Below are 26,450 nucleotides of genomic sequence, written 5' to 3'. Positions count from 1 at the left end.
ACTCGAAAAGTCAAAAACTTACCTATTAAATTGAGTTTTGAACTTGATAGAATGTGTTGATGTGGATGTTATTGGCCGAACTCGAGAGAAAGAAAACAAGCTTTGAGGAAGTTTGATTTTTGAAGTTGAGAGAGTATAAGAGTTGATGAGAAAAGTGAAGAATGGGGAGGAGAAGAGTGTGTTGTGAATTATAACACCAAATTCTTCCGTAGATGCATCTACGGAACCATTTGTATGTGAATCTACAGAACAAAACAACATTAAACAAAAATGTGCTTCCAGAGATGCATCAATGAAAGCAAGAGAGCAATTTTGTCAATTCGCAGGTGCGTGAGAAATCCATGGAATCTAGTTAGAAATTCTCAAAAATAATCCATAATAACTCTTCATTTTTAATATATTAATATTTTTTAATTAAAACATGTAAAATTATATAAATATATATTAATATAGAAATTATAAAACTTAAATAATATGATCAAGAGTTGAAAAATCTACGGGCAGGAATACTTCCCTTCCCTAATCCCCAACTTAAAGTGTCATCAGAAAACTTCTACGTCCATCCCCATATCCGCAGGAGAAAAATTCACCAACTACACAAATAATATCACTAGGATCCTGTTAACGAATGCAAATTGATATCCATAATTCCACTAAAATTTTCTTGTTTAGATTATTTAGTTCGTGTGAATTGAAAATTTGATATTTTTAGTTCCTGACGTCAAATGTGACCCCAATATATAAAAACAACAATTTTTTTGAAGTTACAGGGACTGAATCCAAATTTATTTTTTTTAAAAAAAAAAACTGACATTTACTAAAATAAAAAAAAAACGCTATAAAGCACGAGTTAAAATTATATTTAAGACAACAAAAAACAAGAAAGTCAAATTTTAGTTATAAAGACACTTGGCATTCAAAAAAAAAGTATAAAGACACTTATATTTCGTTACTAACCAATCGTCCTGAGTTCATAACTATTAGAGTTTCTGTTCCACACCACTGCAAAGTACATTAAAAATAAATAAATCCATAACAAGATTAGCTAGTGCAAACTAAAATCTATCAGCCGTCATCACAATAGGTTGGGCTTCAACACGCTTTTTATGGAGATACGGACCCATTCCTACAGCTTCCTGCAGCTGCGCACAAGATACACGAACACAATGAGAAAGTTTGGCAATGACACTGTTTTCTTGATTTGTTTATCATATAAAAGATACTAGAACACAAGCAAAGCATAATGAGAAAGTTTGGCATCTAACCTTTGCTGCTATTCCTGCAAAAGTAGGATCAGCAGAAACTCCACTAGACTGCGTCAATGATTTGTATATCTGATTGCAGCAGTTATATCTAGCTTCCATTCCTGAAATGCACCGATTTGCGTTAACATGGGTATCAGAGAGAATATTAAGTAGGATCACACACCTTATATTCGGAAGGTGAACATTTAATATAAATCGTATGATGCATTTTCAGAGTAATGCAAAGCAAAATACAGACCTATCTTTGTTGTTTCGGTACTTGGGTCGGTCACAATATTTATAATCTCTTGTCTTGAGCATATTTCCATCAAACACCGTGGTCGAGAAACCAATCCACTTATCGTTCTATAACCCTGATAAATGTTGCACAGAAAATCACATCAGACTTCTTTCAATGAATTTAAGGACAGTATTAAAAATAGTTTGACGAGTGTGTGCCATCCCATAGGTCTTGCTTATTGATTACTGAATTTTGTCTTTACAGCGGTCTGATATTTAGGTACTAAAGCTAATACATAGATTAACTTCTAAAGTAAATATAATTAAAAGCGCAATGTAGTGCTGTAAAGCTCTATAAATCTTCCTCTATGATGATGTCTAAGAAAGAATCAGTGCAATTCTTTTGTAGGCATTTGTATTTGTTTTTGCAAGAGGAAGATTCTAAGGCTCCACTTTAAACCTACTATATAATGTTTCCTCAAAGCTTCCCTTCCTAAATTTGACTATTTGGATTGAAATATCCAAATGCTAAAGAATAAAGTTGAGGTTTTTAGTGTGACCTGGTGGCATTTGCATCCTGCAAAATTACCTAAACCAATTGACTTTTAAAGCTGTATGATGTTCAGGTGGTAGCTTAAATTGCAACAGTTCAAGCATAATTCGCTAAAACGTGATATGCAAAAATTCATTTAAAAGTCTCACCGCTATACGAATTTCTGAATCTTGCTGCAAAACTGACAGAAAAAGACCCTGCAAATTGCATGAACATTGTGAGGTTCATATGTTTTAGAAGTGGGGCATAAAGCTTTCATGCAAGACAATTTAACAAACTTCCCTTGAGGATCTTAGGTTCTAATAGCATCAAATTTTCAAAATGCACATGGCAAATTGCATTCACAACTACAATCTACAAGTAACAGATCAATAAAATCTTGTAGTGGCAGGACTGCTATTTAATCCGGGTCATTGGCTGGGGTAAGATTCTATAAATAGATTGTTTGTCAGTGTGGCTATCACTTATCTTAACTCACTTTCCATATTGCTATGTGCAACAACAGATGTTCTAAACTATCATATTTAAATTAGATGAAAGGAAAGAGAGAAATGAAAGTTGTCCTTGCTCAATGAAAATATTTTAAAACAACTTAGCCCTCCCCACGCATTTCTAAGAAACCATCAGAAGTACAAAAACTTTCGGAAATGATTTTGAGTATGAAAAAGTTTCCTCTAACATGTTTTGATAGAAACACACTGCTCAGCCTGGTCTTTAGTTTTATATCAGAAATATCAAATTACTGGCTGAGTCGATGATCAAGTTGGGACAAAGCCGCAACTAGAAAAAGTTGAATATGTACCGAACATCTTCAGTTTAAATAGAAACTAACCATTATACACACAGCTGCAACTTAAAAAAACGCCAGTAAATAGCATTTGAAATTAAAGGAGTGTAAAAAAGATGACCGATGGTGTCAGCTTTGAGCTCCTGGATGCTGTTTCATAGAGTAAGCGAAGCAGATTTTCTTCTGCTTCAGCATCAAGTATGATGGAATTCTCGGATCTGGTTTCACCTGAGATGTTTCCAAGAGCATGCAATGCAGCCTGTGATTGCAGTTGAAGAAACCATGTAAGCTAGAAGAGATGTTAAAATTGTTGGTGCACAATGAATAAAGATGGTGACAAAGAGAATAATAGAATAACGGCGCAAAAGAGATGAGAGAATAAAATTATATTCTACTATTAATGATAGCTATTACAAGGCTATTTATAGGAAAAGAAAATCTTGCTACATAAGCCCTAAAACAGTAAACTTAGTGAACAAGTCTAAGGTACAAACAGTACAGTACTACAAAATACTAAAGTACCCTTACTACTAAACAGCTAAGCTAATGGGACCCAGATAACATCTTCTGGTCAATACTATCTTCTGAGTAACCATCAGAAGATCAGTCCATCTTCTGAATATTGAATTACTCTTCAATACCATCCCTTAATTCATATTCTTCAATCAAAGCTGACAACGCCAATTCCATCCCTCAAGAGCAGAAATTGATCCGTCTTGATTGCCTTCGTCAGAACATCTGCCATCTGCTTCTGGGTGCTACAGTGCACAACTTCTAATGTTCCATTCTGGACTTGGCTTCTCAAGAAATGATACTTAGTCTCAATATGCTTGCTTCTTCCGTGTAACACCGGATTCTTGGCAAGATTGATTGCAGACTTGTTATCAATCATCAGCTTCAGAGGCTTCTTCACTCTAATCTTCAGATCTTCTAATAGATTCAGAAGTCACACAGCTTGACATGCAGCTACAGCGCCTGCGATGTACTCAGCTTCACAGGTTGATAGAGCAACAACAGGTTGCTTCTTGGAACTCCAAGAAATAGGACCTCCCAGAAACATGAACAAATATCCAGAAGTACTCCTTCTATCAACTCTGTCTCCACATCAATCAGAATCAGAGTAACTCAATAACTCTGATTCTTCCTTTCTCCCTGAAGGAAACAATATGCCAAACTTCAGAGTTCCCTTGACATATCTCAAGACTCTGACAGCAGCTTGGTAATGGGACCACTTAGGTTTACTCATGAACCTACTAACCAATCCAACTGCATAGCATATATCAGGCCTGGTATTACACAAATTAGGGGTGCTCGCGGTGCGGTTTGGGCGGTTTTGACGAAAAAAATCATCCGAACCGCAAGAGAAAAAAATAGTGCGGTTTGGTTTGGTTCGGTTGGCTTTTAAAAAAAATCCGAACCAAACCAAACCAAACTAATGCGGTTTGGTTCGGTTTTTTATAAATATTTTATCAAGTCATACATACACATATAGATGATAACACAATTTTGTATTTATACATTCATACACTATCAAATAACAACAAAACTCGTCATATTTTGACAACAATTTTCCATTAATATGTATAAATTAAATTAGACAAAAGTGGAATATTAAACATAAAATAATAGCATAAAACAATATAAAAATTATTATAACGAAACAAAAAAATAGAAGAGACGAAAGATTAGTGAAAGTGAAAAAGAAAAAAAGTGTTGAGAGATTAGAGAAGAAGATATGCGATAAAAACGAAACTGAAATACGGAACATTTACATAAAAATGAGAATGTGAAAAAGAAAGAATATAAGAGAGTAGAGATTATAGAAGAAGAGGGAAGATGTATGTGGCAAAGAAGGTGCGATAATGTTATTAGAGATTTTAGAAGATCGGGACTGAAATTATATGTGTAAGGATGAGAAAATTGTTCGTAATCATAATGCTAATGTATAATAAGTTTAAGTTTGGGTTGGATGTGAGTTAGTAAAATTTAGGTTGTAACATAGTGCGGTTTGATTCGGTTTGGTTCAGTTTACAAAATACAAACCGAACCGAACCGTGCGGTTTTGTAAAAACTGATCCAAACTAATCCGAACCAAATGCGGTTTTTTGCGGTTTCGGTTTGGTTTGGTTTGGTTTGCGGTTTTCTATTGGGTTGGTTTGGTTTTGATCACCCCTAACACAAATACCTTAGAGAACCAACCAGTTGTTTGAATACCGTAGCATCAACATCTTCACCTTCAGAATCAGAGTCCAACTTCTGATTCGTTTCTGACGGTGTAACAGCAGCTTTGCAATTCTCCAGCTTGAATTTCTTCAGAAGTTCTAACTCATACTTCAGCTGATGCAGAATGATACCATCTTCTGAGTACAGAATCTCCATCCCTAGAAAATATGACATTTTTCCAAGGTCTGTAATCTCAAACTCATTCATCAGCACCTTCTTGAACTTCATCAGATCTTCTGGACAACTCCCCGTAAGCAATATGTCATCAACATAAAGACACAACAGAATCATATTGCTTCCAGAATGTTGCACATAGACTCCATATTCCATCTCACACTTCTGAAACCCTTGCTTCTTGAAAAATGAATCAATCTTCAAATTCCAAGCTCTGGGCGCTTGCTTCAATCCATACAGAGCTTTGTGTAATTTGTACACCATCCCTTCCTTATTCTTTTTCACAAAGCCAGGGGGTTGTGACACATATACCTCCTCTTGTAATGGACCGTTCAGAAATGCAGACTTTACATCCAGATGCATCAAGGACAATCCTTTGTTCGCAGCTAACGCAATCACCAGCCTGATTGTTTCATGTCTAGCTACAGGAGCAAACACCTCAAAGTAATCTAGTCCAGGTTTCTGAAGAAAACCTCTAGCCACTAGCCTCGCTTTGTGTTTACCAACTGATCCATCTGGCTTCAGCTTTACCTTGAAAACCCATCTGACACTGATGGCTTTCTTCTTCTTTGGAAGTTCTGTCAGCTTCCAAGTCTTGTTTCTTTCTATAGCCTCAAGTTCTTCTTTCATGGCATTCAGTCAGACCTTCTTCTTGAGCGCTTCTTCTATACTCACTGGTTCAGAATCTACTAAGATAGCACACTGAATGACCTCTCCTTCTGAGTCAACTTCTGTGTCTTGCAACATGTCAAAATCTGCAAACCTTCTTGGTATAGTTCTGACTCTTTGTGGTCGCTGAGCTACTTCAGAGTCAGCTACTCCAGAGTCATCACCTCCATGATCATCTCCAAAAGCTTGTCCTCCAGACCCTATGTCTTCAGAGTTTTTCCTTCCAGAATCATGACTACCACCAGACTCTGGATCATCATCAGAACCTGGATCAGAATCAGATTCTCCATCTGACTCATCTTCAGAAGATGCTTCATCTTCTGACTCGTCTTCAGAAGATTCTTCATCTTCTGACTCCAACTTTTCTTCAAAAGTTATCTCTACATCAGAAGTTGGTTGAGACTCTCTCCAATCCCAAACTTCTGATTCCTTCACAATGACGTCTCTGCTGACTTCAACTTTGTTAGTTTCTGGACAATAGAGCTTGTATGCACCTGTACTGTGATACCCCACCAATAACATCACTTTGCTTCTATCATCCAGCTTCTTCCTTCTAACTTCTGGAACGTGTTTGTAACACACAGAACCAAAAACCTTCAGATGACTAACACTCTGCTTCTCCTTAGTCCACTTCTCTAAAGGAACAATTTCCTTCAGCCTCTTCGTTGGACACCTATTAAGCACATATGCTGCAGTAGCAACAGCTTCTCCCCATAGATTATGAGGAAGCTTCTTCTCTTTTAGCATACTTCTCGTCATATCAAGCAAAGTACGGTTTCTACGTTCAGCAAGACCATTGTGTTGAGGAGTATAGGGAGCAGTAACCTCATGCTCAATTCCATTATCATTACAGAACTTCTGGAATTCTGTAGAGTTATACTCACCTCCACCATCCGTTCTGAGAATCTTTATCTTCTGACCACTCTGCTTCTCAGCCTTCACCTTGAACTTCTGGAATTCTGTGAACACCTCAGTTTTAAACTTGATAAGTGTTACCCACGTCATTCTTGTGAACTCATCCACAAAAGACACAAAATACCTATTTCCTCCAAGTGAAGGTTCTGGAAATGGTCCACACACATCAGAGTGCACTACTCCCAGAGCATGCTTTGCTCTTGGAGCAACTTCTGATACAAATGGCAATCTGGGTTGTTTGCCTTTCATGCATACCTCACATGACTTCTCAGGCTTCACAATCTTTGGAATGCCATGTACAAGCTTCTTTGGAATGCCCCAACCTCTTGTGCCACAGCTTACTATCACCTTCTGAGCCTTCAACACTCAGACACTCTATTTCAGCTGTTTCTACAATCACCTTGAATGTTTTGTTGCTTCCCTGTTCATATTGCATAATCAACTTCTGATTGGAATCATACAACTTCAAGAGGTTATTCTTCATAACAACTGAGAAACCTTTCTCAATGAGCTGACCCACACTCATCAGATTGCTTCTGATTCCAGGAACATACCAAACATCCTTGATCAGAACAGTCTTTCCATTCTTCACTTTGACTTTGACATTTTCCATACCTTCTGCATACAGGTACTTATCATCAGCACATCTGATCTTTGTCCTCCTTTTAGAGTCAAAGTTTATCAGCCATTGTTTGTTTCCAGTCAAATGATTTGAACACCCAGTGTCCATATACCACCATTCTGACGAACATCTTTTGTTAGACTCTGAAGCCATCAATAGTACAGGTTCATCATCTGATCCTCCTCTGGCTATATTTGCTTCTTCTGATCTCCTTCCTTTGTTTGCCAAACAGTCTCTAGCAAAATGGCCAAACTGTTTGCAACAGTAACATTGAACTTTCTTCTTATCCTTTCCCTTCTGATATCACTTCTCATCAGAAGTTGAGGCTTCCTTCTGGAATCTATCACCACGTCTATGCTTCTGGTCCTTCTTGACAAAAGAAGCCTTCAGAGCTTGCTCAACTTCTCTCTCAGAAGTTCTCTCAGTCAAACGCAACTCTTGTGCTTCTAAACTGCTTTGCAACTCTTCTATTCTCATGGTTTCCAGATCTTTAGAATGTTCAATAGATACAACAATATAATCAAATTGAGGAGTAAGTGACCTCAATATCTTCTCTATGATTACTTGTTCAGAAAGAGTTTCTCCACAAGCCTTCATCTCATTAGTGATCACAATCACTCTAGAGATATACTCAGAGACTTTCTCATTGTTCTTCATGTTGAGATTTTCATATTGCTTTCTCAGGGATTGAAGTTTCACCTTCTTTACTGATACGTCACCACCGTAACACCTGACCAGTATATCCCACGCCTCCTTAGACGTCATAGCATCAGAAATCTTCTCAAACACATTCACATCCACACACTGATGGATGAAGAACAACGCCTTTTGATCTCTCTTGTTCATTTCCCTCTGCGCTTCTCTTTGTTCTTCTGTTGCATCCGCTGCAACCGGAACATATCCTCTAGTGACAAGATCTAAAACATCTTGAGCACCAAATAATACACGCATTTGAATCATCCATCTATTCCAGTTTTTACCATCAAGAACTGGAAGTTTGGTATTCAAGTTGCTTCCACTCATCTTTAAACTTGTGCAGACAAAAACAGATTTCACTCACACTCACACAGTGTTTCCCAACCCACAAACAACCAAGAAAAATGTAATTCAACACAACTTTGTTTCCCAGAAACAAAATCAATCACACAGTCACACAAACTCACGTTCACTCGTGTTTCCCTGTGTTTGGAACCGGAGCTCTGGATACCAATTGTTGGTGCACAATGAATAAAGATGGTGACAAAGAGAATAATAGAATAACGACGCAAAAGAGATGAGAGAATAAAATTGTATTCTACTATTAATGATAGCTATTACAAGGCTATTTATAGGAAAAGAAAATCTAGCCACATAAGCCCTAAAACAGTAAACTTAGTGAACAAGTCTAAGGTACAAACAGTACAGTACTACAAAATACTAAAGTACCCTTACTACTAAACAGCTAAGCTAATGGGACCCAGATAACATCTTCTGGTCAATACTATCTTCTGAGTAACCATCAGAAGATCAGTCCATCTTCTGAATATTGAATTACTCTTCAATAAAAATCACATTTTAGAATTAATTAAACCCATAGATATTCTAGATTGATTGATAGTATTCCTAGAGTATACAACTTTTTAAGTTAATGCTTATTCATTAAACATTCAATATAATTATAAATACAAATAGTATTATCAAACTAAAGACATGCAGAAATTCCAGAATTTACAGATTTCAATGTAGTATCAGTAGTGGCTCATAATAGGGCTGCTTTACACACAGAATTTAAAGTCTTGATACCCTCTTAGTCATCAGCTATAATCACAATGTCGTCAACATAAACTACTAGATAAATATATTTGTTTGATGAGGAGATTTTGGTAAAAATAGAGTCGTCTAATTCTCAATGGGTCATCCCAAATTGTTGCAACTCTTTGCTAAATCTTCCAAACAATGCCCGGTGTGATTGTTTCAAACCATACAAGATTTTGAACACAGCTAAAGATGGCACAACTGGAGCATCAAATTACAGTATTTTATGAAGACTCAATTTCAAAAGGGAGATCTAGTTCACTAACCAGTTGTCTGCCATGCTTTTCTGGTCCTTGTCGATCAAAAGCAGCATAAATAACATGTCTAGCAGCAGGTGATGTGCCTGAGAGTAGTAATTTAGCTCCTCTGGTAGCTAGGATCATAAAAACAATAAATTAAAATATGTAGTACCTATAAAAGATTGGGATCTCATTAAACAATTAACAACGGAAATCATCTGAGTTTATGAGAGCAGTAATGTAACTTCTTCTTTAATAGTTTGCACCAAAGATTTAGTGGTTTGATCAAATCACTTGTAAGTTTTCAAAATCGCTTTTAAAAAATATTTAGTGTATATTGGATCATTTGAAAAAAGTCAGAATCTAGAAAGAAAAAAAATCAGATTTCTTATTACTTTAAGAAACCACTAGGAACAAAGTTGTGATTATAACTTCATTTATAAGTAGTGCTACTTCACTTTGTACCAAACCATTAATACCTTTTGCTTTACAAAATATATCAAAAGGACAAATCACATTTTGTACAATCTTAGTATGCAGCACAATTTGCCCACGCATTACAAAAACAAAGCACAATGAAATTAATTGCCAGAGATTAGATCGTGGTGTGAACTGAAGGACTGTCCATTGAAAAGTTTGAGAGCCTCAGAGCCTCAATTACAAATAGAGAATGTTGGATATCTATCTCACTCGCATTCACTTATGAGCTTAAGCTTTTAATTAGCTGGTTCATGATATGGCAAACAATAGTTAACATAGCATTTAAGATCTCTCAAAATAAAGAAATTGGGAAACGAATAAGACTATCTAAGGAAACTAAATCAAAGGTGATAAATAGAAAGAATAATCTACAGTAAACAAAATACCTATGGATTGGATTGTTTGAATTTGTTAACAGAAAATTCAGAATTACCAATCCTCCAGGCTCTCTCATAGATTTAAATCTAGTTTCAGAAAAATTGGATGACAAGAATTATTGATCTAGAAACAAGAAGTTGAACTGGTGTTGAAGGGACATCATCGACAACATGTTGAATGAACACTTCTTACTTCCCATTTTCAGCACAGGTTGTCGAGATATTTGATGTGTGAAACTAACATATACTTGACGGGTGTATGTAGAAGAAACTCCACAATTATGTTCAACCATGGCCAAAAGACAAGGATCACCCACTTGACAAAAAGATTTACAAACACCTAGAAGAGAACTCATAGCTATTTGAATATCCTGAGACTTAAAGCTTCGGTGAAATTTCTGCTCAGCATGGGAGATCCAAATACACATTAAGAGAATCTAGAAACTGACAGCCGCACAATAGTTGGTAAAGAGTATTTAAGTGGAGTCAGCTACACGGATCAAATGACACCATAAGAGAGGAAAAGTAATAAGGGGTAACAGCTGATACCATAACACAGGAAACGTAATAATTACAGCCAACAGCCAGGAAAGAAGTTCAGATTAAAAATCAATTAAAAAAGGAAAACTGATAAATGCAAAAAAAAAAAAAAAAGGATTGACCAAGGTGGGAATAATTAAAAGAAGAAAGAAAGCAAATATGGATTTGATCAGTAAATGAAGAAAGTACCTCATTGTCACACACCTGCCAGTTCATGACCAAATTACTGATTTCCTGATCCTAACAAAGCTATTAGAGTATTCAGTAGCATAGCATTGTAAAAGCAAGCCAGTCAGTTTAGACTGACACCTGGCAATTGTAATCAGGGCTACCTGCTACAGCAGGTCACAGCTTGACTCTATATAAAGCAAGCTGTGCATCTTTTGTAACTAACTTTACAGATCTACAACAAAGAGTTGTAACTGAAATACAAAAGTTCATCTATCTTTTCTCTTTCTAATATGGTATCAGTTTAGCTTCTCGATCCATGGCCTCACCGTCAGGATCACCGTCTTCCGCTCAAGTTACACCGTCTTCTACTCCGCCGCCGGCGGCGGTGGTGGATGAATCTCGTCGTCTTCAGTTCGCACTGAAGATCGCTTACAAACTTGATGAAAAGAACTTTCATCTATGGCGCCAACAAGTGGAGCCGTACATCAACGCGCACAATCTCACCGATCTCGTCGTCTGTCCTCGTATTCCGTCAAAGTTTCTCTCCGACGATGATCGTCGCTCCGGTTCCGTCAATCCGGCGTATGCGTCGTGGCTTCAGAAGGATCAGTTGCTGTTATCGTGGCTTCAATCAACGTTATCGAGCGACATCATGTCCAGAGTTCTCGGTTGCACTCATTCTCATCAACTTTGGGATCGCTTGTTCAATTACTTTCAGAAGCAAACTCGCGCGCGTGCACGCCAACTCCGTGTGGAACTACGTGCTGCGATGCTCGATTCACAGTCTATTTCTGATTATCTGTTGAAGATTCGCACGATCGTTGATGCCCTAGCCTCGATTGGAGATCCTGTTCCAGTTACGCATCACATTGACGTCATTCTTGAAGGATTACCAAGTGAGTATGCCTCTGTTGTTTCTGTTGTAGAAAGTAAGTTTGGAGATATGGATTTGGATGAAGTTGAGATCCTGCTTATTGCTCATGAGTTACGATTGAACAAGTTCAAGAAGCACACTACTCCAGACATTGCCTCTCTGAACCTCACTCATGCTCCTACTCAAACTTCATCACCTTCACCTGATGTGTCCAAGCCTGACATTCCTTCTGCTGCTCCTGCTACACCTTCGCCTGAACCTGACTATGCTTCCTTCAGAGGAGGAAGGTCTAATAGAGGTGGTAGAGGTGGCAGAGGTAGAGGTGGCAGAATCTCTGGTGTTCAGTGTCAGCTTTGCACTAAAGTTGGACATTCTGCCTTGAATTGTTGGCACAGGTTCAACCAACAGTTTCAGCCTCAAGGTGCATATGCCAACACTCCTTATACTTCAGCTCCATGGTCCACTCCTCAGGTTGCCTATGCTCAAAGTCCTGCTAATGTGTGGATAAGACCTACTGCTACTGCTCAAGCCAGGCCAACTGCTTATGCATACACTCCTAGCACTTTTGTTGTCAATGCTGCACCTGTCCAAGCTGCTCCTGTCCAAGCTGCTGCCACCTGGTATCCTGACTCAGGTGCCTCATTCCATGTCACAAATGATGCTGCCAATATTCAGCAACAAGCTCCTTGTGAGGGACATGACCAAATCTTTGTAGGAAATGGTCAAGGTCTGCCAATTTCCTCCACTGGTTCTAGTACCTTTTTCTCTACTTGTCAACCTCACACATCTCTTTCTCTCAATCATCTTTTACATGTGCCTTCAATTACTAAAAACTTAATCAGTGTTAGCCAATTCTGCAAAGATAATCATGTTTATTTTCTCTTTACTGCTGACTCTTGCCTTGTCAAATCTCAGGTGTCCAATGATGTTCTTCTAGTTGGCAAAGTTGGCTCAGATGGCTTATATGAATTTCCTCATCTTGCTGTTTCCAAGTCTGCTAAGTCTTTAGTCAGTTCTAATAATGTTGTACCTAGCATTAATGCTACTGCTGTATCTTCTTCTTTGTCCAATATATGGCACCTAAGATTAGGCCATCCCAATGTCAATACTCTTAAACTTGTATTGCAGAATTGTAATATTCCTATTCATAATAAAATGCATGATTTCTTTTGTACTGCTTGTTGTGTTGGCAAAGCTCACAAACTACATTCTCCTCTTTCTCATACTGTCTATAAGTCTCCTCTTGAACTGTTATATTGTGATCTTTGGGGTCCTTCACCCCAATCTTCCACTCAAGGGTTCAAATACTATATCTCATTTGTAGATGCCTTTTCCAAGTTTACTTGGCTCTATCTGCTTAAGACCAAAGTTGAAGCCCTTAGTGTCTTTAAACAGTTTAAGGCACTTGTTGAATTGCAGCTTGGCTTCCCCATCAAGGCTATTCAGTCTGATTGGGGTGGAGAATTCAGACCTTTCTCCAAATTTCTTGCTGAACTTGGTATACAACACAGAATTATTTGCCCTCATACACACCATCAAAATGGAGTGGTGGAGAGGAAGCATAGACATATTGTTGACTTGGGTCTAACTCTGCTGAGTCATGCTTCTCTGCCTATTTCTTACTGGGACTTTGCCTTCTGTACTGCTGTTTATCTCATTAACAGACTTCCATCTGCATCTGTTAAGTTTCAGGTACCTTACACACTATTATTCAAGTCCTCTCCTGATTACAAGTTTCTGAAGGTGTTTGGTTGTGCCTGCTTTCCTCTTCTCAGACCATACAATGCCCACAAGCTGGAGTTCAGGTCTCATGAGTGCCTTTTCTTGGGGTATTCAGCTTCACACAAAGGGTATAAATGCTTGTCTCCCACTGGAAAGTTATACATATCCAAGGATGTCATGTTTAATGAGTCCAGGTTTCCTTTTCTGGAACTCTTCCCTAACCCTCCCACCACCTCTACATCATCTACACCTAAATCTTCCTCTATTTCATCTCTGCACCATCTGCTGCCTCCTAGTGCAGCCTCTCCCTTACCTATGCCTAATCCCATTACAGCTGTACCCTTCTCTTCCTCAAAATCCTCTAATTCTTCTTCCACAGATACATCCACTCCCTCACCTCCTCCTACAAATAACCTGTCACCCTCTAATGACCTGTCCAATTCTCTACCCTCTACATCCCCTACTGCTACTTCAGCATCCTCTCCTTCTATGTCTACAGGTGCTGATTCTTCTTCTTCTATCCCTCTCAATGCTGTCCCTGTTGTGCAGAAGCCAAATAATCATCATCAGATGATTACTAGAGCCAAATCAGGCTTTGTTCAACCAAGGCTTCAACCTTCTCTGTTGCTCACACAGTCTGAGCCCAAAACAGTTAAACAGGCCCTTGCTGATGACAAGTGGAGGTGTGCAATGCAGGCTGAATATGATGCCTTATGCAAAAACAAGACCTGGTCCCTGGTACCTCTACCTCCCAACAGACAACCTATTGGGTGTAAATGGGTGTTCAGGATCAAGGAGAATCCTGATGGGACAGTTAACAGGTATAAGGCACGACTTGTGGCCAAGGGGTTTCACCAGAAACAGGGGTTTGATTACAATGAAACATTCTCCCCTGTGGTCAAACCCATCACCATTAGACTCATTCTCACTGTGGCTTTATCAAGGCATTGGTCCATTCAGCAATTGGATGTCAACAATGCGTTTCTGAATGGTCTTCTTACTGAAGAGGTTTACATGGAACAGCCCTCTGGGTTTGTTCAGTCTGACTCTTCTCTAGTTTGCAAGCTGCACAAGGCCCTCTATGGTCTCAAACAGGCCCCTAGACAATGGTTTGAGAGATTGCAACAAGCCTTGCTTCAGCTTCACTTCAAACCTAGCAAGTGTGACCCTTCTCTCTTTGTCTTTAAGTCTCACAAGGATACCATTTATCTCTTGGTATATGTTGATGATATTATCATCACTGGCAGCAACTCACATTTGCTTCAAGATGTCATCACCAAGCTCAATTCCTCCTTCTCTCTCAAACATCTTGGTGCCTTGGATTATTTTCTGGGCATAGAGGTCAAACATGCTTCTAATGGCTCCATGCTCCTCACACAGGCCAAATACATCAGGGACTTGCTCCACAAAACCAAAATGACTGATTGCAGTCCTGTCAACTCTCCTATGCAAACCTCTTGCAAGCTCACTAAGGCTGGTTCTTCTGCTCTTCAGGATCCCTTCATGTACAGGTCTGTTGTAGGGGCCCTCCAATATGCCACCATTACCAGACCTGACATAGCCTATTCTGTCAACAAAGTTTGCCAGTTTATGGCTCACCCACTTGAGGCTCATTGGGTTGCAGTGAAAAGAATCCTCAGATATCTCAAGGGTACTCTCAACTTTGGTTTACAACTGTCTTCTCTACCTTCCACTCAGCTGCCCTCCATTAGAGTCTTTTGTGATGCAGATTGGGCTTCAGATCCAGATGATAGAAGGAGCACCTCAGGTGCTGCTATTTACTTTGGCAATAATTTGATCTCATGGTGGTCCAAGAAACAGCCAGTGGTTGCTAGATCCAGCACTGAAGCTGAGTACAGGAGCCTTGCCCAAGCTACTGCTGATTTACTATGGCTGCAAACCTTGTTCACTGAGCTTGGTATCTCCACTCTACAACCTGTTGTCTTGTGTGATAATCAGTCAGCTGTTCTACTGGCTCACAATCCTATCATGCACACTCGTACCAAACACATGGAAATTGACCTTTTCTTTGTCAGGGAGAAGGTGTTGGCCAAGAAGATCTCTGTTGCTCACATTCCAGGAGTAGATCAAATTGCAGATGTCCTTACAAAACCTCTCTCCTCTCCTAAATTTCTGGAATTTAGACACAAACTCAGGGTTGCTAGCTCCCCATGAGTTTGTGGGGGGGGGGGGGGGGGGGGGGGGGGTATTAGAGTATTCAGTAGCATAGCATTGTAAAAGCAAGCCAGTCAGTTTAGACTGACACCTGGCAATTGTAATCAGGGCTACCTGCTACAGCAGGTCACAGCTTGACTCTATATAAAGCAAGCTCTGCATCTTTTGTAACTAACTTTACAGATCTACAACAAAGAGTTGTAACTGAAATACAAAAGTTCATCTATCTTTTCTCTTTCTAATAAAAGCCAACATCTACCCCTCCTTTTAAAATAATTAGCAACAAACTCAAGGTGTTGATTACTTTTCAACTATCCTGAATTTGAGAGGAGGTCAATAGAAGATTGTCTGTAGCATCATCTAGATTAAAGATACTACTCTAGTCTGACTCAAACTGCCACTTCTAGAGCCTTCTGTTTCTGTTCTGCTAATGGCGATTATGTTTAGCTAGACCTTAACTAATACTACCTCCGTTCCTTTATATAAGAGATAGTTCACTTCTCTAGATTCATTGAATAATTAATGTATCTAGTCAATATACATACCAGATACATTGATTATTCAATGAACCTAAAAAGGTGAATTGTCTCTTATATAAAGGAACGGAGGTAGTAGTTATCAATTTGTAGAAGCTGTCATTGTTTCTGTTTTTACCTATAATCTTTTGTAATCATTCTAATACAGAATTCGGGATTACTCAGATTCCCTCGAAATTTTCTCTTTCAAATTTTACCAGTGCCAAATGATAAATAAAAAATAATCAATTTTCCAATAGAGACGCAAAGGATATGTGTGACACGGCTGGTAATCATAATACAACATACTTACATAATCCTATTTGACCCAATGATTCAAGTGCAGTTTCAAATTCATCTCTATTTGAAGGGTCCAAGGACTGAAGCCTCTCATCAATGGATGATATCACAGTTTTAGAACCTGAAATCATCATCACGATAATTCATATATAGTAAACAATTTCAAGGTCTTTCATAATAGTTATTGAATTATACAACAAAAGTACGGGAAGCCCGTTGACATTTTACAAAAAGAACTGTTACAACAAGAACTTGAACAGGCTGCATAATATCATCAGTTTCTAGTTCTTTCTAAATTTTGCAAACTAACTGTTTGAATAATGTTTCTGTATCTAGATTGAGCACACCTTGTTTGTGTTTATAATAGAAATAGAAATTAATTACAACTAATGCTAATTAAACATAAGTGATATGATAACTGACAAATCATAATGTTGGATCTCTAATTGATTTTAACACTCCCAGTAAAGCTTACTATACTTTAAGTTCGTTACAACGACATTTTCTCATAAAATTTGAAACTAAGCTTGACAACTATTGGGCTAATGTGAGTCATAACAGACATAGTTGCCATCACGATGATCATTGACAAGAAGAAAAGAGAAAAGAAGGCTGGTCGTTGGTGGGAAGAAAAGGCACCACTAATATGATCCATACATAGGATAAGAGTCCCCAGCTGAATGATCGTCAGCAGGAAGAGAAGTCACCAAAATAGAACTCGTGAATGAGAAAAGAAAGCATGAAAACAAACAAATGCTTTAAGTGAAGAGAAAAAATGTGTCCAATGCAGAGAGAAGTGTCTCTTTGAAATGTTTTAGAATTGTGGTTGGACCTAACTCAACCTTACAAAAACCAGTTTGTAAGGTGAGAAACGCCCCCACTTATAAACATATTTTCATGTCATATCTCATTCGATGTGGGACTTTTAACAAACTGAAACCTAGATATTCGTGCACTGAAACCAAACACCAAGATCAGATCCAAAACCAAAGGGTCGAGACGACGCCTGAGAGGACGATGCACGTGGTAGGGACAGTCATGGAGGTAGGTTGGTTTTTAGGAGCAACTGCAAGGGTGTAGTTGGTTGCTAGAAAGGCTACTAGAGATGATAGGAACGGACAGCTGCATGTGGCCACTATCTTAACTTCTATTTAATAAAATGTGAGTCTATCTCAATGTGTTTTGTCCAGTACGAACAATATTCATGGCCGATTTATTGTCACAAAACAACTTCATAATATGCCTACAAACTATATCTTCAAATCTTTGTGTACTCTATATCTTCAAATCTTCTAGCACAAATTTCATGCACAATAGTTCCCAAATTTCTTATGTCATAGCTCTAAATTCTACCTAAGCAATTGATCGAGTGGTTGCACTTTGCCCCTTCTTCAAGGACAATGTTCCTAGCCCCACACAACGTACAATACCTAGAAGTATTGTCCATGGAATTAATTACAAAATAATGGTTATTATTAGCAGAACAATGACAGGATAATGTTTATTATTAAAAATGATTTCCTCATTATTGTAGAGTTGTAATTATGTAATTATTTTAGCATCTCCTTAATTATGAAAATAGATTGTATACACTATACATAGAGATGAATAATACTTCAGAGAAACACATTTTTCTGATACAATTGTATGTTTAACATGGTATCAACCTAGGTTTAGATCCTTCCCTAATTCAGTCCAAAAGTCCCAGTCTTTCTAAAGTCTGTCCAGATTTTGTTTCTTGTACTTGTCTTTTTTTTCTTGGCCTCGTTTCTACCGAAAAGTAAGACAAATATGATATCTTGTTATTTCGCTTTAATGACAAGAACTATTCAGTTTGGGCATTTTAGTTCCAGATATTTGTCACTGGTAAGGACCTTTGGGGTCATGTTGACGACACCAAGCCTACTCCTGACAAAGAGAAGCAGAAGGACGAACGTGTCAAGTGGGTAGTCAAAGATGCTCAAGTCATGGCATGGATCATAGGCTATGTTGATTCTACCACTATTCTCAATTTTAGGCCATGTAACACTGCAACGAAAATGTGGGCCTATCTAAAGAAAGTATATTGCCAAAATAACGCAGGTAGCAGATTCCAACTAGGACACGACATTGCCATAGTTTACTTGATATTACGGTGGTTTTCAAATTCACACTGCTAATAGGAATAATTTGCCTGTTACAAAAATTGGTGATATTTCCTCATCTTTAACCAATGTCTATGTTTCCCCTAGTCTCACTAGTAACCTTATTTCTGTCAGACAATTAGTTGACAATAATTGTCGAGTTAAATTCACAAAATTTAGTTGTCTTGTGCAGAATCAACACTCAAGAAAATTGATCGCGAGGGGGCCTAAATTTGGACTTATTTTTACTCTATCTATTTGTCTCCATGCTATTGAAGGAAAAGGTATTTTATCTTTGTCTCCATGAGATGAAAGTCTGACTATAAAGGTTACACAAATGTTGATTATGCAGATTCAATGATTGATAGAAGATCTACTTCAAATTATTGTACTTTTTTGTTTGAAAACCTCCTTGCTTAGAGGTGTAAGAAGCAAAGTGTAGTTGCTGGATCAAGTGCTGGAATATAATTCAAGGCTATAGAAGTAGGAATTTTGTGAACTATTATGGATGAAACAAGTGTTCGAAGATTTGAAGATACACTAAAAAAGCCCTATGAATTTTTTTATGAAAATAAACTGGTCATCAGTATTGCACATAATCAGATTCAACATAACAGGACAAAACACATTGAGATTGATTGGCATTTCATCAAAAATTAGATAATGGATTGATAATTATCGCCTACATACCTTTTGGGCATCAACGGGTAGATAGATGTATTAACAAAAGGTTTACCATCAGAACTGTTCAATCGACTTATTTGCAAACTTGAAATGATTGATAGTCATTCACCAATTTGAAGAGAGTCTCGATAAATAGTAACATTAATTCTAGTATTATAATCACAACTTTTTACTTTATTTGTATGAGTTTCATTATGTAAGCTCGTTAAATTTAAATTTATTTTTATTTAAGTGAATTAATTCTAGTATTATAATCACAACTTTTTAAAATATATTGAAATATTTTTTCTATATGTTTGATATGCTAAAAAGTGAGAAACTCCACAAAACAAATAATTGCAATCCATTTTATTACTACTAATTACTAAATTGATCGCAGGACGTATATAAAGGTGACGTACATAACCAAACACTCAAATGAGGAGGCAACTTTTAAGAGTAAAGAACAACTATTCAAAAAGGCAAATATTTGTTTTTCGTTTTTACTCAACAACTTTATGTATAGCTCTATGGTCTCTCCCTCCGCCCCATGCACCCTAAAGATAGTTATATACCCTTCAATATTTAGGGTGAAATACATAGTGCAGTACAAATTTCGTATTATATTGTGTTTCCCTCCTCCCCCACCCACCCTACAGGTAGTTATATATCCATCAATATTTAGTGTGAAATAAATAGTGCAGTACAAATTTCGTATTCTATTGCTTGTGTTGTGTTGTAACTAAAGAGTTTGACATGTGTTGTTCTCCATATACTGTATCTCAATATGCAACAACCGCACCCACGGAGTATATGAGTTACTCGTTAGAAAAAAATAGTAAATCAAATTTATGAATCACCAAATAAATATTGGCAGATAAAAGAACACAATGGATAAAAGTGCAAATCTTACATGGTTCATCTATGAAAGTGTATGTAATTTCCTTGGATAGTAGCCTTCCACTTATCATCATTGCTCTTGATCTTAAAATTGAATCCTTGGAATCGTCGCTAACCTCGTGAAAACACGTGATTAAATCATTAAAACAATTTTGACAACGCCTACTAAGGGAAAAAATATTCTTGGCCACATAATAGGTACCTGATTATTGATGAAAGCAGCTGAAAGAGGCTAGCCTTCGACAAAAATTCTGAACCATGCTCCACCTCTGCTAGCTGCATCCATTTCACAAGTGAGAATATGTAGGTGAGAATATGTAGATACGCATAAAATGTAATTGGGAAAGTGTAAAAAAATTGATAATTGCTAATGTACAACAACACAACAACCAAGTCTTATTCCACTAAGTGGGGTTGGCTACATACCTGGATCAAATTACGCCATAATATTCTATTTTTTGATGTAGAATTCGTAAATCTTGTTCGATCTATAAGTGTATTACAGGCACAGATAAATGAAAGGGTTCATAATAGGGAAGTGGAACGGGGAAGTTAAATAATGTAAGTGGTTGGTGCTTCAATGGCAAACAAACATTGGGGATAGGCCGATCTGGAAAAGCGAACTCTCTGGTTGGGGTCACCAGTCAGATCGGCCATGGAGAAGATGGATGAGGCTTTAGTGATCGACTGTGCTGACAAATGCTACTTTAGTAAAGATGCCAAAAGAAGACCATGCAATGAAGAAGGACCCTCTGGGATCAGGAGATTTGATATCAGCATGAAAATAGATAAAAGAGAAAAATTGAATCATTCATGTTAATTTTATTGCAGAAACTGACAGAAATATGTAGATCTTAACCTGGCTACTTTGGTTAAAGAAATCAGGAAACAAATCCAAAAACAAAATTGTCCAAAATCATTAATCCTAATTACATTACAGTAATTGCAATCACAAACTTACTTACTACAAATCATATTTAATCATATCATATATAGCCACGACATTAGACCCAGAAATATATATATATATATATATATATATATATATATATATATATATATATATATATATATATAGAGAGAGAGAGAGAGAGAGAGAGAGAGAGAGAGAGTAGTAACCTCGTAGAGAAGCTCGAAAACACTTAAAGTTGCAAGGGTATCATCTGCACTTCTGATTTCTGCCTCCAACAAACTAAGTAGATTTAAACTGTTTATGGCAGATGCTGCTGACATAGATACAGAGAAAAGCTTCACCACTAAAGCCAAGACACGAACTCGGCCCTAAATCAGGATGGTAAAAGGTTAAATAGTAGTCAATTTCAATCAAGGGGTAAAACACACCAAAACAAAAAAGCATGACATCAGCAAATTAAAACCAATTATGAGAGAAAAATGAAACATTCAATCTGTTGTATTTTTGTAAAAAAAAATGAATTTAGTTATCACAATAAGAGGATAACAGCTTTATTAGATTGAATGTTATTCTCAAATTATAAAAAAGATAAATCACAGCTTTATTAGGAGATAAGAACTCAGCTAATTTTCTAAAGCTTTTCCCATGCAATCAAGATAAAATCCTCAACGTAGTCCATATGTTAAAATATACTTTAATAAATGCAAAATAGCACATTAGCATTTTAGTAGCCATACCAGTGATGAACATTGTGATGCTATAACCCCAAGGTCTGTATCACCTCCTTTGGTAGATGGAAAGATTATGCCCTACAAATAGTATTGAATGTCAAACAGCAATCATGAATAATATGGTATTAATTGATCACCTATCTTCCAATCAAATAAAGGCATGCAAGCCTAGGTGACATGACAATAAAATACCCTTACCATGCCTTCAGGAAAACTAGCCAACTTTTTTATTGCATTGATTGCCCCAGCTGCCACCTCTTCGTTTCTGCATATGTGAGAAGATATGAGAATCGAAGGATTTATAGTACAAGTGAACTGCGAAAAACATATCTTACAATACATACCTGTATTAGTTTTAATTTGTACAACTACACACATACTGTTGGAACTAGTATTGGAAGCTATAGCAATTATTTCAATGTATTATACCTAGTTAGCCATGTATTTAGGGATTATAATTGATGCACTTAGGAATTAGTAATGATATTAATCTCCCTGTAAATGAAAAAGTAAATTGTAATTATTGCTATGTATAAATAGGAGATCAGCTCACAGCAAATCATTCAAGCATTCAAAAATTCTTATCTTAAATTTTCAAATTGGTATCAGAGCATATGACAATTTGGTCATGCTTTGCCTCTTTTGCCTTCATGCTATTGTCAGATTAAGTCTCACTCATGTGTCACAGCCCGGCCACCATCCATAAAATTGCCAACCGTCGTCTATACATTCACCAGTTTGAACTTCCACGAACTAGTCGTGCAATTCCCTATGATAGTTTATCTAGAGAGTAGAGATATACTTCTTTCTTTATTTTCTGTTGTCTGTAGAGGAAGTGGCAAACACCACCTAAAGCTCACACACACAACTGTGAAGTCTCAGGTGAAGATATCCAACCAAATAATATTGACATTGCCAACTAAACTAAGCCTTACAGACTAATTGCTTTATTTTTAGACTTATTGCATTTGGCACAAGATCGTGAGCTATACTTAATGCATTTTGCTGTCACTGAACAATTTTAAGGATAAGTCAACTTTCAACTCCAACTCTTTCAAAAGTTTCCAAATCAATAAAAGTTCACAAATTCCTTGAATCATTACTCTGAACTTGGCTTCTGCACTACTCCGAACAACAACACCTTGTTTCTTACTTCTCCAAGTAACTAGATTTCTCAAGACATAAGTACAATATCCATATAAGTGATTTTCCTATCAGCAATTGATCCTGCCCAATCAGCATTGTAAATATAAAGACATTTATCTCATTGATTTTCTTATACAAGCCTTTTCAGAATTGGATTTTAGATACCATAAGATTTGGTTAACTACCAGGCTCCAAGTGTTCTTCTTCATAGGAAGAATGCATGAACTGACTTACAACACTAATAGAGAAGGCGGTGCCAGGTTCTGGTGTGAGCTAAATAAATAAGTTTGTCAACTAACCTCTAGTATCTTCCAATATCAACAGAAACATTACCTTTCTCGCAGAATTTTGTATTTTATTTCAAAGAGGTATATGTTTGTCTACACCCACCGACTAATCTCAATTTCTTCAAGAGTTATGGGATGTATTTTTACTAGGAAACTACAATTTCCTTTTTTTTATCAAGCAACCTTCATGCCAAAAAAGTACTTAAAGGTACCTAAATCTTTATCTCAAATTCTTTTGTCGCGTGTTCCTTTTCCTTCTCAACTATGTCATCTCATGTGAGAATAGTAACCAGAATTGCATTCTTACCATCGTTGGAAGATCTCATGAATAAGGTATGGTCTGATTCACCCTGCATATATTCTTGTCTTTTAAGTGGCGAGGTGAATATTTTGAACCAAGCCCTTGGAGATTGCTAGAGACCATATCGATACTTTTGCACACATTTGAACCAATCATGTCTTCAAAGCTTGGAGAACTTGTTATAGTATTTCATTAGCAATTTTATCTATTTTGTCATTTTCCTTATTTTGTCAATTAAGTGAGTTGTCACAAGTTGTTAGTAGTGGTGACATGTGAGTGGTAATTGTAACCAATGGTCTCTATATATCCGTTGAATGAATGAAAAGGAAAACACACCATTATCAATCAATTATATTTCTCTCTTCCCAATTCTTGTTCCTCTGCTATTTCTATTATCAACAGGTTACATTCTTTCTATTGTGACCTCTGCTTCTAGAAGTGGGTATTACCGGTTATCCCTAATATCCAAAGATTGGTATCAATTGGTATCAGTCCGGTACTCCATGGCGTCTCCGTCAAGCTCTTTGAACGAACTTGAGCAACGCCTTGAAGAGCGTCTTACACAGCTACAACTTCAGCGAAATGCGGACATGGAAGAATTACGCTCATTATTGCGTGCTCAAGCAGATCAAGGTTCACCGACATCTAACACTCGGCAAGGATCTCACAACAATCGTAACACTGCCCCAAACATTTATGCAACTCGCATCTCGAAGGTGGAGTTTCCTCGCTTTGATGGGAAGAACATACGCGACTGGTTGTACAAGTGTGACCAATTTTTTTTGTTGGACGAAACTCCGGCAACGTCAATGGTGCGATTGGCGTCCATTCACCTTGATGGGTTAGCTTTGCAATGGCATCTAAACTATATGCGTCAGAAGTTCGACATCTATCCTTCTTGGCAACAATACATCACCGATGTTACAGCTCGATTCGGCGATATCTATGAAGACCCCCTTTCGTCGTTGCTCCAGGTAAAACACACTGGGAAAGTTCAAGAGTATATTGACAATTTCGAACTCGCTCTCACTCAGGTTACTCTGATTCCTGAACATTCTCTCAGTATTTTCTTAGCTGGTTTGGATTATCATACACAGATGCACGTTAGAATGTTTAATCCCACCACAATTGCTCATGCTGCAAACTTGGCGAAACTCCACGAAGCTTCCCTTTCTTCACCTTATAAACCTACTTCTCGTTTCTCACTATTCACAAAAAACCAGGGTATCTTGAGCAAACCCAATACAACCACTGTTTCATCTCCTGCTACACTACCTACCCTGACTCAAAATGCCAACCAAAGACCAAATAACCAACGCCAAACTCGCACTTACTCTGCTCATGAGATGGCTGAACGTAGAGCTAAGGGCCTTTGTATGTTCTGTGATGAACAATTTACCCCTGGTCACCAACTCAAACATAAACGCTCTCAGTTATTAGTACTTGAGATTGATGATGATGAGTCCCCTACGGAGGGTTCTATTGATGAGACAACGGTAGTTGAAAATGATTCTTCTCTAGTTTTTGACAATCCTCAACTATCTCTACAGGCCCTTACTGGAATTGCAAATTTTCAAACGATGCGTGTTACGGGTTTACATGACAAGAAGCTGATACACATACTCCTCGATAGCGGCAGCACCCACAACTTTTTAGACTTGGAAATTGCTAAGTCCCTAGGGTGTAAGCTTGAAGCCATCTCTCCTTTATCTGTAACCGGCGGTGGTGGCCACAAATTAGAGGCTGCTTTTATCTGTCGGGATTTTAAATGGAAGCTTCAACAAGTTCAATTCACCACTGATGTAATTGTGTTACCTCTTGTTTGCTGTGACCTCATTTTGGGTATTCAATGGTTGAGATCCTTGGGCCCCATACTTTGGGATTTTGATAAACTTCAAATGGAATTCACCACAAGTGGCAGGAAGTTGGTGTTAAGAGGTGCTAGAACTCCACATCTCAAGGTCATCAATAACAAAACATTTGCACAGGCAGTCCACAAAGGTGCTGAACTATGTTTTTTATCCACTACCACTGACTCTTATTCCTTAGACATACCAACTTGTTATACCATGGCACCCTCTGATCAACCAAGTCCTTTACCGGCTTCGATTGCTCAGCTAATTCATCAGTATGCAGATATTTTTGCTGAACCTACTACTTTACCTCCTATTCGCAATGGTTTTGATCACAAGATTCCTTTTAAGGATGGATCCCAACCTTTCAACTTACGTCCCTATCGTTTTTCAGTGGTACAGAAAGATGTGATTGACAAAATTGTTCAAGATATGCTGGATCAAGGTATTGTCCAACACAGCAATAGCCCTTTCTCTTCACCAACAATTCTGGTCCGCAAGAAGGATGGCTCGTGGCGTCTCTGTGTTGACTTTAGAAGACTAAACGATTTGGCAATCAAGGATCGTTTTCCTATTCCATTAATTGAAGACTTAATGGATGAGTTACATGGTTCTACCATTTTTTCTAAACTCGACATGAGATCAGGTTACCACCAACTGCGTATGGCTCACGGTGAAGAGTATAAAACAGCCTTCAAAACTCATAGCGGACACTTTGAGTATTTGGTAATGCCTTTTGGCTTAACCAACGCACCCGCTTCTTTCCAAGCTCTCATGAATCAGGTCTTCAAACCTTTCCTTCGCAAATTTGTTATTATTTTCTTTGATGATTTGCTAGTATACAGCCAGTGCCTTGAGGACCATTTTTCTCATTTACAATTGATTTTTCAAACCATTAGGGAAAATCAGTTATTTCTGA

General features: G+C 37.6%; 1 protein-coding gene across 1 annotated transcript in view; it reads right to left on the bottom strand.

Moving 5' to 3' along the window:
- Positions 1-915: 915 nt before the first annotated feature.
- LOC131636553 (uncharacterized) overlaps positions 916-26,450 on the bottom strand; it is a 42,551-nt gene continuing 17,016 nt past the window's right edge. Inside the window, exons 6-17 of the mRNA XM_058907166.1 lie at positions 22,143-22,209; positions 21,951-22,022; positions 21,420-21,581; positions 20,503-20,576; positions 20,314-20,411; positions 16,628-16,735; positions 9,488-9,594; positions 2,946-3,083; positions 2,187-2,234; positions 1,504-1,618; positions 1,266-1,366; positions 916-1,142 (exon numbers count right to left, since the gene is read on the bottom strand). Of these exons, the coding sequence (XP_058763149.1) occupies positions 1,056-1,142; positions 1,266-1,366; positions 1,504-1,618; positions 2,187-2,234; positions 2,946-3,083; positions 9,488-9,594; positions 16,628-16,735; positions 20,314-20,411; positions 20,503-20,576; positions 21,420-21,581; positions 21,951-22,022; positions 22,143-22,209 (1,177 nt within the window). The 3' untranslated portion in view covers positions 916-1,055. The remainder of the gene's footprint in view (positions 1,143-1,265; positions 1,367-1,503; positions 1,619-2,186; positions 2,235-2,945; positions 3,084-9,487; positions 9,595-16,627; positions 16,736-20,313; positions 20,412-20,502; positions 20,577-21,419; positions 21,582-21,950; positions 22,023-22,142; positions 22,210-26,450) is intronic.

This window comes from Vicia villosa, unplaced genomic scaffold (genome assembly GCF_029867415.1).
Source record: "Vicia villosa cultivar HV-30 ecotype Madison, WI unplaced genomic scaffold, Vvil1.0 ctg.001781F_1_1, whole genome shotgun sequence".
In the NCBI taxonomy this organism is placed as follows: domain Eukaryota; kingdom Viridiplantae; phylum Streptophyta; class Magnoliopsida; order Fabales; family Fabaceae; genus Vicia; species Vicia villosa.
The sequence above is the reverse complement of the archived record's forward strand: the minus strand, read 5'-3'. Positions and strand labels throughout refer to the sequence as shown.